This window comes from Daphnia magna, linkage group LG2, assembly GCF_020631705.1.
Source record: "Daphnia magna isolate NIES linkage group LG2, ASM2063170v1.1, whole genome shotgun sequence".
NCBI classification, from domain to species: domain Eukaryota; kingdom Metazoa; phylum Arthropoda; class Branchiopoda; order Diplostraca; family Daphniidae; genus Daphnia; species Daphnia magna.
The window spans coordinates 3,763,986-3,775,708 of record NC_059183.1 but is presented as its reverse complement, the minus strand read 5'-3'; the positions used below and the strand labels follow the sequence as shown (position 1 = coordinate 3,775,708).

Genomic DNA, 11,723 nt, shown 5'->3' with positions numbered 1-11,723 from the left:
TTCGGACATCCGACGGCAGAAATCTGCTATATGGGGCACTTTGCCAATCCACATAGAAAAACGTACACTTGTCACTTTCTGATCTGTTTGTGTTTTTTTGTCGTTTCTGAGGAGACATCTCTTTTGATCAAACTAGCTTACTTTAAATGTAGGGGAGACCGGGGCGAAATGGAACATTTTTTTTAAGTCTGCCGTATTTCTTATGATTTCGGATAAAATAGATACATTTAAATTTGTTTGTTTGTTCTGTATTGTTTAGCTACATCTTGGCTACCCACTGATTTTTTTTAATTGTTAATATTGCAAAATAAACGAGACATGAAAGAAAATATCACTAAGCTTTTTTTCAATCTACCTGCACTCGACCGAAAAAATACGGGGTTAAATGGAACAGACCCCGGGGTAAAATGGAACGCCATTTTTCTTAGCAACAGATCAATAACATCTGTTGAAAAAAGTATAGGAAAATAGGCAATTCATTTCTCTTCAAGAATAATATAATGTTTGTGAAAAACAAGTAAATTATTCTTGAGTAATTATTGTTTGAAAGTGGGACTATTTTTTCTTCATTTTTTTATTGTATTCCGGTTTTCTTTACACAAACCCCACCTATTTCCGTTAGTCATTTGTTTTCACCATTTTCCCGCCACTTCAATTCAAGAAAGAAGGAGGGCAAAGATTTCAATGTGTCAAAATTTATGGCGTCTGCTTCTTGTTGCTGAATTTCTGCATTTGCAGTAACATTCTTTCAGCTGTTCTGAAGCTCTGAAATACTATTTCTGTTTTCACATCATTATATAGGTGAATCTATTGGTGCCAAACATTTACAAGTTCAAGCATTTGCAGTAGCATTATTTCTGCTGTTCTGAAGCTCTGAAATACTATTTGTGTTTTCACATCATAATATAGGTTAATATAATGGTGCCAAATATTTACAAGTTCACCTCTAAGTCTTTCAATTGTAGATGAGAAACTTTAAAAGAAAAACGGAGAAGGTTCCCCAGTCAAAAATCATTGATGCTGTCAACAAATTGAAAAAAAATGAAGGAAAGGGCATTCGACAGACTGCAAAATTGTAAAATATTTCTGTCACTACGCTCTTCAATCATTATCATAAAACGAAACATCTTGGAATGCTTCCTTCAACATTTGTTCTCCCTATCTATCACAAGAGAGTTGTGAATGATGAACAAGAAGAAGAACTAGTCTGTTATCTAAAACACTCAGCGCAATCATGGACTAAGTCCAATTGAAATTCGTCGTCTTTTTTTCACCTTTGCTCGAGCAAACAATTTGAAGTACCCAGAGAGCTGGGCGAAAAACGAATGTGCTGGACCGGACTGGTAAACAGGCTTTATGAAGAGATATCAGAGATTATCGTTTAGGCAGCCAGAAGCAACTAGCCAAGCCCGGGCTGCTGGATGCAACTATGTCGTTTTTCATCGATTTCAACAACACTTTCAGCAAATAATGACTGACAAAAGATTTCCTGCACACCGAATGTTCAATGGCGATGAAACAAGTACTCCATCAGTTATTTCACCTAAAAAAGTTGTAGCTGAACGGGGAATAAAACAAGTAAGTTTTTTTAACTTTTTGAATTATTTCACTTATCTTTTATTGCTTAAGTAACATTTTGTTTCTCTTCATAAGGTAATGCAAACTACTTCTGTTGAAAGAGGACAGAACGTTACAATGCTTGCATTTTGCAATGCTGCAGGTGGCTACATACCACCAATTTTCTTATGGTAAAATCTATTGCACCGTGGAGTCCACGGCGCTCTAGTGTCAAAAAGGGCTATTGCGCCGTGGATACCAGTTAGCGCTAGTGTAGTCCCGAGTCGTTATGGTGAGTTGAAATTTTCATTTCTGATAAACGTTTTATTCTCTGAAAAATGATTCTATGTAAAGATTTAATTACAATTTTAAATAGAAAAATGATTGTTTGATTGAGGTCTCGTGGTGGAGGCCATGGCTTCATGAAGGTTCCACATACTACACAGGATGACAGGATAACGAAAATGTGGTTCCAATGAACCACTGCAGCACAAATTCAAGTAAATATACCATTGATAAACATGGGTCTATCCCTGTAATGCAACACTCTTACTTCAATTTCACAGATCTTGTGAAGACTGAAGAGGTGGTAGCTTTTAGTCACTCCAGCACGCTGTCAAGTCAGTACTCCTTATGATAATGTTGCAACAAGCCGTCTACTGTCCCCAAAAACAAGTAAGTATTTATCTAATAAATAATAGTAAATATCTAATTCAACATAGTTATGCTAAACAGATGCTGCTAGTTATTTTTCTCCAACGTGGATGGTAACGACAGAATGCCAGGCAACATACACATACCAAAATGAAAGCATTCCATCCACAGTGAACCATGCTTCAGTGTAAGTGCACGACTAGGTTTCTAATTGGGTATAGAAATGTATTAATCGATTTTTTCTTTTTTACAGTTATCACAAAACCAATGATCATCAAAATTTTTGGGGCAATCCTTGATGCATGTTGTGTGGTACCATCCTTCACAATCCTGTGTGTCACATCCGATGAGAACCAACCCCTTTCCCTCCCACCCTGTTCGGCGACAAGTGCAAAATACTTGTTCTTCTTCTACAATCTCCTTCGACCTCTTGGGCCGGATTGGATCTGATGGGAACGGCGTTAGTGTTCCCGAAGCCATACAGTCTATCAGGTGTGCACGTAACTTCTTTGGGTCGTAAAGTCTGGTTGCGGGGTCTTCTCCATTTACCAAACTGGTGGCAAAAGCAATGGAGAAGACTCCGCAATCAAATCCGTTACTTTGGCGCTGACAAGATTTAATAATGTATGTCATTTTCTCATCAGGCGTGCAAAGGAGACTCGACATGCAGCTCAGGATGTGGTCATTTTTCCATGGCTTGCTCGGCATACTGTCGTACACCAGGACATGGTTAGGTTGTGTAAAACCTTTTGCGACACACACCCAATGGTTGGACCCGTTGTGGATTATCTGCAGCCATCGGTCGCCCTGCGCGGGAGGAAACTCTAGTGCCGCTCCCATTGTGGAGCAATACAACCCTCCGATCGTTGGATGAAGTTTTTTCAGGATTACTTGGGCCATGTTGATGTCGCCCGTATTTAGGTAGTTGTTCTTTCTTATTACCTGGGCTTTATCCAAGAAGAGATGTGGCTCTTTGATACGGTTTCTACGTGTTTTGCCAGTACTATCAGCTGTTAGAAGCTATCAATAGGTAACGAGAAAATTAGTAACATGAATTTTAAAAACTTTCCTATTTAAATTTGTTACCTCGACAGACAGATCATCAATTGTAGCTGCATCCACTATGCACATTTCGTCGTCAGACAAATCATTGTTGGGTGAACCAGAAGCGGAAGATACTACTTCGCAACTTTCGTCGGCAGGCGGATTATCAGCGGGTGAAGAAGGGATGAGAACACCCATATTGCATGTGTCTTGCTCTCTTGCAATGGCCTCGGCTTCCTCGTTGAGGATTGAAGCTTCTTCTTCCAATTGATTGTCCAAGTCGTTGCTTTCCAGCCTCTTTTTTTTGGCCTGCTTGTGGTAGGAGTTGAAGTAGCCCTTGTTTTCCTTTGGCCTGTCCCGTTTTCTTGGCGCAACCGGCAGGTGAAGGGCTGCCCAAGACGAGATCTACAAGTATTTTAATACAAAATCATGTAAATAAATCACATTTAACAATAAAGTGTTACCTTTGCATTTGTTTCAGATAAATCAGTACTCGCATCAGTAGTGGGAGGTTCATCATGAAGATCAGCACTACCTTCTTTCTTTGTATCCTCTTGACTGGACTGGACCAACTGGATTGGTTTATCGGCCTTGATCAGGGCATGTATGTCGTGAAACAGTCTCATCTTCTCCTGAAAATCGGGTATGGTCATGGAACTAATTGTTTCGGCCAATTTGCGGAAGAGATTGGTAGCGAGGTTGTACTGGTCCCTCTCAGTTCGTGGTAATCTGGCTTTTTTCTTCTTGTAGATTCCGGTAGGTGACGACACATTGGCGGAAACTACTGCCTCATTCTAATACCATCAGAACGTTATTATTAATATAAACAATATTTGGTTCATTGACTTCTATAGTTACCTCCAAGCACTCATTCCTCCAGTGTTCTGCATAAGATCCGGACGGAATTTCGAGATTGTCCTTGAAATGGAAATATATGATGTGGCGACACGGGAGTCCAAATGCTGAATAAAAGTGACAGCTGCAACTGGACAAGTCTTTTTTCAATTTGTAATTAGTATTCCTTGACATTATGGTGTACGTCAAATAATCCTAGAGAAGTAAAACGTGTTTCATTTTATAGTACCTTCATGATTAATTAAATGTAATCTGACTTACATTGTCTAGGATGAAATGATAGTTTTTCCTCATTATCTTGATTTCGTTTTCCAACAGATTCCACGCGAAAGGAGAAATGGATTCAGCGAATTTTCGGATGAGTTCAGGCTTCGACGGTGTTGAAAATCGAACCTCACGTATCTTTTGTTTCAGCTCCCTGTCACTTAAACGAAGTAAAGTCACGTTAACCAGGGTCTGGATAACTTCAGATAATCTCTTTGTCTTCTGCAGCACATCCTTGATGGTATGATGAAATCTAGGAATTTTAAAATAATATTATTTTAACCTTATTGATGCAAGTAACTGATATTTTTACCGTTCAATACGATTCGTCGTGTTATTTCCAAAGGTTGGTAAATTTCTTCGTCCCAAATTGGTCCACTTATCCTCGATATTAAACCAATTATCGGCAAAATATTCACCAAGGCTTCCCAATCCTTCATCAAGTAAGTAAGAAAAATATTTTTAACGTGTAAACAAATATGTGAAAGTAAACTATCTCTTTACCAGGTCCAATTAGGTACGCTTTAGCTTTATCGCATGCATCCGGCGTTTCTGCGTACATTGCAGCACGGAAATTTTGGCGTATCTCATGGTGCTTTTCTCTTTCAATTTCTCCGTTCTTCGTTCTTGTAAGATGGAAGTCCACGGCCTTCAACCCATGGAACTGGCAAAGAAGATGGACAGCTTTCGTGAATGTTTTTCCCAGGGCGGCGATCTCTGCGCAATCTTTGTCAGTAAATGTTACTTTAGTGATGGCCACTTCGTTGTTCTGTGGTAATGAAAGATTTAGTATTATTTTTTATTTTATTGTAACAAAACTTACATCTGAAAATATTTTCAGGCATTCCGTAGTCGCCTCAGTAGTCTCATCCCGGCTAAAGAACATGGCCACCGGCTGACTAACGCCGTTGTTGTCTTCGATCATTAGATGGTACAGCGCAAACCCACTTTTGTTAGTGTTGTAAGTTCCATCTAACTCCAGCACTGCTCCATATTTGTTGTATAGTCTGCGCTGCTTGCCTAGCTGGACAAATATAGCTGCCACTTCTTCGTCGGAATCATGAAGAACTTTAATGACGTTATTCTCGTCATTTTTCAGATTTGAAAGAATCTCTACGACATCTTTCCAGTCGTCATCCGACTTCCCTGTAAGATTCGACAACTACGTTAATTGATCCATCAAATAACATTTTTTAAACAATAGGCTTACCAGTCAATGTCTGCTTAAGGTTGATGATGTCTTTGCTAATAAGATGTGATCCAAATTTATCGAGCAGCAGTTTTCGAACTTTGGTCGGTTGACCACCAGCGACCAGCGCACTTTTTGCGAAATCGAAAGCCTCTGTAGTCATGTGCCTGCATGAACGTGTTGGGTTAGTTTAAGAAGTGAATATGCGATAACATTTAACTTACTTCTTTCTGGCGTATGTGTGCAGGTGTGCCTCAGAAACAGGGTGAGTATGGTGAAAGAGCTCCAGCTTTGTGATCTTAAACTTCTTCACTGACTCATCCGGATTGTACGAAAATCGAATTTGCACAGGACAATAATTGGGCATCACATGTTGATTGAGTCTTCGGCCCTTTTTGGCACGAGAGTTGTGTGTTCCAAAATGAGGACATATGTACTGCACGCTTTTAAACTCTACTTCTTCGTCTATTATCACTTTATTCCTAGGATCTTTGTTGTAAGATTTAACCGACTTCGTATCCCCGCGCCGCAAATACACAATTCCTTCCTGAAAAAGCCGCTCGATAAATATAACGATATCAGCATGGCTATCAAAGGTCGTGGCTTCGGTAAGAGAATCAAGGATCGACATTCTTGGGCAAGAAAGAAAACTCTACTGAAGATCTTGCCAGTTTTTTTGTTTTTTTCCATTTTTTGCTCCTCATTTCATTGGTTCTCCTCACTTCAATAGGGCATGCGACAGATCTTCCTTTCCAATCCTCTGGAGACACGGTAACAGCGTAACCGCAAACAAGCATAAGAGAGTCATCCGACTTCCTCACTTCTTGGATGGAAGCCGCCGTCAAAGGGGCAAAATGAGTAACCGTCGCGCAATGGACCTTTTTTCCGTTCATTGTTTTTTATTATATTTGTTTTCCAAATTATGAACATAGACCGCTCCCATTCCTTGCTCCATTCCCTGGACATTTGTATTTCAATAAAACTATCTCGACTGTTAAATTACTCGTGCTTTTTTATTACTACAAAATGTAACCATCATTGGGACATTTAGATGTTCAGTTGTCATACAGCCCTATGGATGGAGGGCCTCCCCGGATTCAACGGGGTAATAGCATGTTTTGACCCAGAGAGTAGAGACGCGTGGATCCACGGCGCAATAGCACTATTTGACACTAGAGCGCCGTGGACTCCACGGTGCAATAGCACTATTTGACACTAGAGCGCCGTGGACTCAACGGTGCAATAGGCGCGACCTTTTCTTATTTCCACTTAAAAAAGAAAATCGAAACAGTTTAAGCGGTTGCATTGAAGGTAGCTTGGGTTTGTTTAACGGCAGTGGTTGGATGGACGGTGAGAATTTTCTTAAGTCGATGCAGCACTTTCAAAAGCATGTGAAAAGTTGGGAATATGATCCAGTTTTGCTCATGGTTGACAACCATTCAAGTCATTTGGATAACGCTGTAGTGAAGTACTGCAATGAAAACTACATAACATTGTTAACATTCCCTCCTCACTGCTCTCACGTACTTCAACCAGAAGACGTTGGAATATATGGCCCATTCAAAAATTACTTTGCTGCTGAACAACAAGAATGGTTGAGAACCCATCCAGGTCAACGCATCACTATTCATCACATTGCTGAACTCTCTAGAAAGCCTTTCTTTGAGAGCTTTTAGTCCTATCAACATTGTTCGATCATTCGAAAAGACGGGCATATATCCATTTAAGGAGTTTCTTCCCGATGATGTACGATTTATACCTTCGATCGTCACAGAGTTACCACCTGGTAGCACAATTCATTATTTTTTATATTACTTTTTTGGTAATTTTTTTCATTATCTCATATAGCTGCATTGAACACGAATAGCCAACCTTCAAGCAGTCAGCAAATGCCATGTTCATTGGAATTGAATAACTCAATTGATAGTAAGTTCATGTTGTTATAAGATATCATATCCTATCTATATACAGAATTACCAACAGATCATGTGATGGAGAAAATTGACCACAGCGGATCTACCCTTAAAAGAACACCTTTTCGGTCTCAATTTTGTCCGGTGGAGAATGATAAAGATAAATCGTCGGAGAATTCGACAAATTCAAAAAGAGCAGTCACAAAGAGACTAACATTTCTTGACATCATGCCACTTCTACAAGTTACTCAAAGTGGCCCAAGAAATAGTACAAGAAGTCGTAAAGGTTATTCTAGAGAAGCAACAAGTCCACTTGAGATGTCATTATTGGAAGAACAGCACTTGCGAAAACTTGAAAAAGAAAAAGATAGGCTGGCTAGAGTTGCTGCTAAAGCTGATCGAGTTAAATCTCAAACAACCAAGCAATCAAACAAAGAAAACATTCCAAACTCCACTTTACCCGAAGTTTGTTCCACGAAGGTCACCAATTGAAGAAAAATGTCAAACAAACAAAACAATATTGTCGCAAGACCTAGACTTCGTGAACGTTTGAACATAAAGCAGGGGAAACCAACTAACATAACCATGTAATCAATTAAAGTTATGTTACCTTGTCTAGTGTTTATTTATCATACAATGATTTATTTATTGTTTCAATACAATAATTTAAAATCAATTCATAATCACATAGACTCTCCATTTTTCAAAACAATTTGTTGCAACTGAAGTGGAATGTTTGAAATAAGAGAATTGGCGTAATTTTCGTTTTCAGTTAAACTAAGAAAACAGTTTTCAACTTCTTTGTAAAGATCCTTCTCAGAATGTACAAGAATTTGTTTAGCTTCGAATTCTTTTAAAATATCTGTAAAAACAGCATTCATGGGCATCAGGTCTCCACTTGGCCAGCTATCAAAAATTGACATTTTAATATTATCGCCAAGCCATTTCTTGACTTTAAAACTATGATGAACAGGATATCTTAAACAATAAATATTGAAAAATTACTAAAACATATTATAAAGTTGTAGCCTAGCTTTAATACTTATTGTGAATGACTGATATGGGATCCACCTTTGAATATGATGCAATTACTTCTTCGAGAAAAGCAACATACTGCTGAGAGTCAATTCTTATATTAACTTTACGAATGATATTGAATGAGACATCATCATTTGGTTGTGAGATGCAGACAACTACAGAAACAATGTTTACTATGTTTGTTCTTTCCGTACCGAAATATGACGAAATTTTACTTTTGCTATCAAACCTAGGATAATGTATATTAGTGTCAAAAATGTATAACATTTTAAGTAAATAACATTAAGTATACTTCTAGCGGTGCTCATTAATGTACAGCTTTGATAACCAAAATGGTATTTCATTTTAGCTGAATTTCAAAGCAAATTTTACTCTTTCCTCTCTCTGGGAGGAAGAGATAGGCCACTGAGCCATCCTTCAGAATTTGTTCAAATTTACAATTGATTGCACGAATTAATTTACAAACACAATGAAAACGAATTTGACTTCCACTTAAAGAGAACTTTGACAATGTATTTTTTAATCACTTTCCTCAAAGGTTAGGTCTAAATAGAAACGTATTTAGCCCCTCCCTAAGCTCCTCCTACTGACGCTAAAACGTGTTCCATTTAACCCCCAAAAATTTGTTCACTTTATCTCCATAAAAGTTGTTACTTAAAAAGAAACATTTTCTTGGTGTACAAGTGAACAATAATTTTTTTTAAACGCCATTAAAAAGAAAAAAGGAAATCTTCCAAATGGCTATCTTACTTTAATTGTAATTGAAAAACCCTGCTTCAAAACTAAAAAAATTTAACAGTATTCCTAATCATACAAACCAGTGGTTTTATTTTTTCCATAATAACTTAATTATTTCAACTACTCCAATTAAATTTACCCCCATGATAAAAAATACCATTTCTCATATACCCTAAAGAATTTTTATTTTTTAAACGAGTTTTTCATTATAAAAGCCTACTGTTCAACTTAACCCCCTGTTCCATTTCACCGCGGTCTCCCCTACCACCACACTGTACCACATGAATCACTTGCGTCACGGTACTGTAGTCTGCTTTGAATTGGTTGCTATAGAGATAGTGAACAGCATGGTGCGAACGGCGTTTTGCCGTTGCCATATGGCCAAAAAAATTCGGAAAAAGTATTGAAAGCAAGAAAAATTATGCTTTTCAAAGACTTGGATGAAATATCTTTAAAAATTCAGACCAAGATGTTTAAAGATATTAAACAATTCCAGACCATACAGTACCCACCAAATGATTAAGAACACCCCTTTCAATTTCCATGTATTCTTATGGCACTACGTATATCAGTAAAACTCAAATAACTATTTAACGGCTAGAAATAGAATTTTATTTTATTTTTTAGTGACCAGAAGAACAATAGATCTTCAAATCACTCACAGGAGTAGCCCCCGTGCCCCTGCACACTCGTTCATCGATTAAGAATACGAGCTTTTCCTCCCATAAGTGATGTGTTAAAACCGCATTTTTCAGCAATAAAAATCAAATATTTTGAACTGCACGAAATTATTTTTTTGCATTAAAAAATGCGGCGTTCTTTATTTAAGAGCATGTTTTATTTATTTTATTAAAAATGTTTTAATTTGGAACCCTTTCCTATCCCTTGTATTTTACTCCCTATACACTTCGAGAGAGAAAATCTAAACTTTGTTTTCATTCACAAGAGGCACTAGTGTGCTGTGTAGTGACAAAAAATGCAAAATCAATGACGGGATTTTGATAGAAAAATACCAATCAATCAACAAGAAATCAATAGATTTTAAATTCGTTAATTGCGTTTTTCTATTAGAATCCCGACATTGATTGCTGTGTGTTTTCTTTGGTCATCTAACAGCACACTAGTGCACCTAGGAAATGAAAGTGAAGGTAAGATTTTCGTTCTCGAAGTGCATGCCTTCAAAGTTCATTGTTATCTCATTGATCAAATTACAATGGAGGGAGAACAGAATAATCAGGAGAACCCAGTAGCACCGCAGATTGAACTTGTATTGGCTGGACAACGTGATAGAGAACGTGAACCTCCTATCTTTTATGGAGTGGCTGGAGTGGATGTTGTTCATTGGATTTCGTAATTTCAGAGATTGGCTGGATATAATCTTTGGGATCCCGCTAGAAGATTTCCACACATGGGGATGTGCTTGGAAGATGTACCGATAGAATGGTTTATGAGTCTTGTCCCTCAACCTCAATTTTACAATGAGTTGTGAGCTGCATTGCTGACGGCTTTTTACGATAGAAACTACGAATACGATTTAGAATCCAAATTGCGAAAGTCGTTTCCAAGAGGTTGACGAACCCGTTATGACTTACTGTTACAATGTGGTTTATTTGTGTTCAAAATTAGACCCTGATAGCCGAAACAAACTAAAGTGTGTCACCTTTTATGGGGATTTAAACCGTCTTTATTTTAAAAAATTTATCCATTAGTTGAACATGGGATTACTAATACACAAACACTTTTTCAGTTAGTCCAACGGCATTCGCAGGCTATCCAGTCATCTGGCTAACAACAGTGATTGGTCAAGTAAAATTCATCCACCAACTCCTTGCATGTATGTCACCCAAGAAAAATTGCAAAAAGCAATCACGGGGGTCGAACGCAAAGTAAAACAGGTGGAAAACAAGATGGATGTCAAGTTTAAAAATGTCCAAAGTAAAATTGATGGATGCGCTACTTCAGTAATTCAAGCCACTAGCGACAGGTTTAAGAATAATGCCAAAGAAAACACCAGACGAGAAAACAGCTTTAATAATCAGTCACAGTTTAAACGTAAACATGAAGGGAAACCAATTTCCAAACGTTGTAATCTACCGGGTCACCTTGCTCGTAATTGTGTAACTAAACAAAATTTCTCAAAAGAACGAAGATGCTTTAAATGTGGGGATCCCAGACATTTGCCAATGCTTGTCCCAAGAATCCAGCAACGTCTTCTAATTCAAACCCGTCCAACAAATTCTCAAACTAAATTCGGTGGTTAAAAGGGGTAACACCATCGAAACCTTATTTGCTATTCGCCAATTGGATAGAACTATATTAGTGTTTAAGGATATGATTTGTTGCAAATGTCTGGTTGAAGTTATTATTGATACGGGACCCGGATACAGTTGTTTCTTCTACTTCTAGTAAACTTCTGAATGTACCATTACAACGATGGATAGGACCTGATATCCTGTTAGCTGATGGACAAC

The 11,723-nt window shown here is 37.9% G+C and overlaps 1 protein-coding gene, 1 long non-coding RNA gene and 1 pseudogene across 2 annotated transcripts; 1 reads left to right on the top strand and 2 right to left on the bottom strand.

Moving 5' to 3' along the window:
- Positions 1–1,747: 1,747 nt before the first annotated feature.
- Positions 1,748–2,309, top strand: LOC123469803. Its single transcript, XR_006643170.1, has 3 exons — positions 1,748–1,849; positions 1,934–2,057; positions 2,124–2,309. It is a non-coding gene; the product is annotated as an uncharacterized LOC123469803 (long non-coding RNA).
- A 239-nt stretch (positions 2,310–2,548) lies between these two features.
- LOC116936773 lies at positions 2,549–3,881 on the bottom strand (annotated as a pseudogene).
- A 163-nt stretch (positions 3,882–4,044) lies between these two features.
- On the bottom strand, positions 4,045–6,194 carry LOC123469833. Its single transcript, XM_045169180.1, has 6 exons — positions 5,788–6,194; positions 5,574–5,730; positions 4,879–5,143; positions 4,688–4,808; positions 4,372–4,627; positions 4,045–4,305 (listed from the first exon to the last, which is right to left on the bottom strand). Exons 1-6 carry the CDS (start codon positions 6,192–6,194, stop codon positions 4,045–4,047), a joined length of 1,467 nt encoding a protein of 488 aa, XP_045025115.1.
- Between the last annotated feature and the right edge of the window lie 5,529 nt (positions 6,195–11,723).

Excerpts from the sequence above, each read along its gene's own strand:
- LOC123469833 (XM_045169180.1), bottom strand. The coding sequence starts at position 6,194 with ATGTCGATCCTTGATTCTCTTACCGAAGCCACGACCTTTGATAGCCAT. Across the intron at positions 4,809-4,878 it reads AGCGTACCTAATTGGACCTG|GATTGGGAAGCCTTGGTGAA; the intron begins GTAAAGAGATAG and ends TACTTGATGAAG. Across the intron at positions 4,628-4,687 it reads ACGACGAATCGTATTGAACG|ATTTCATCATACCATCAAGG; the intron begins GTAAAAATATCA and ends TAAAATTCCTAG.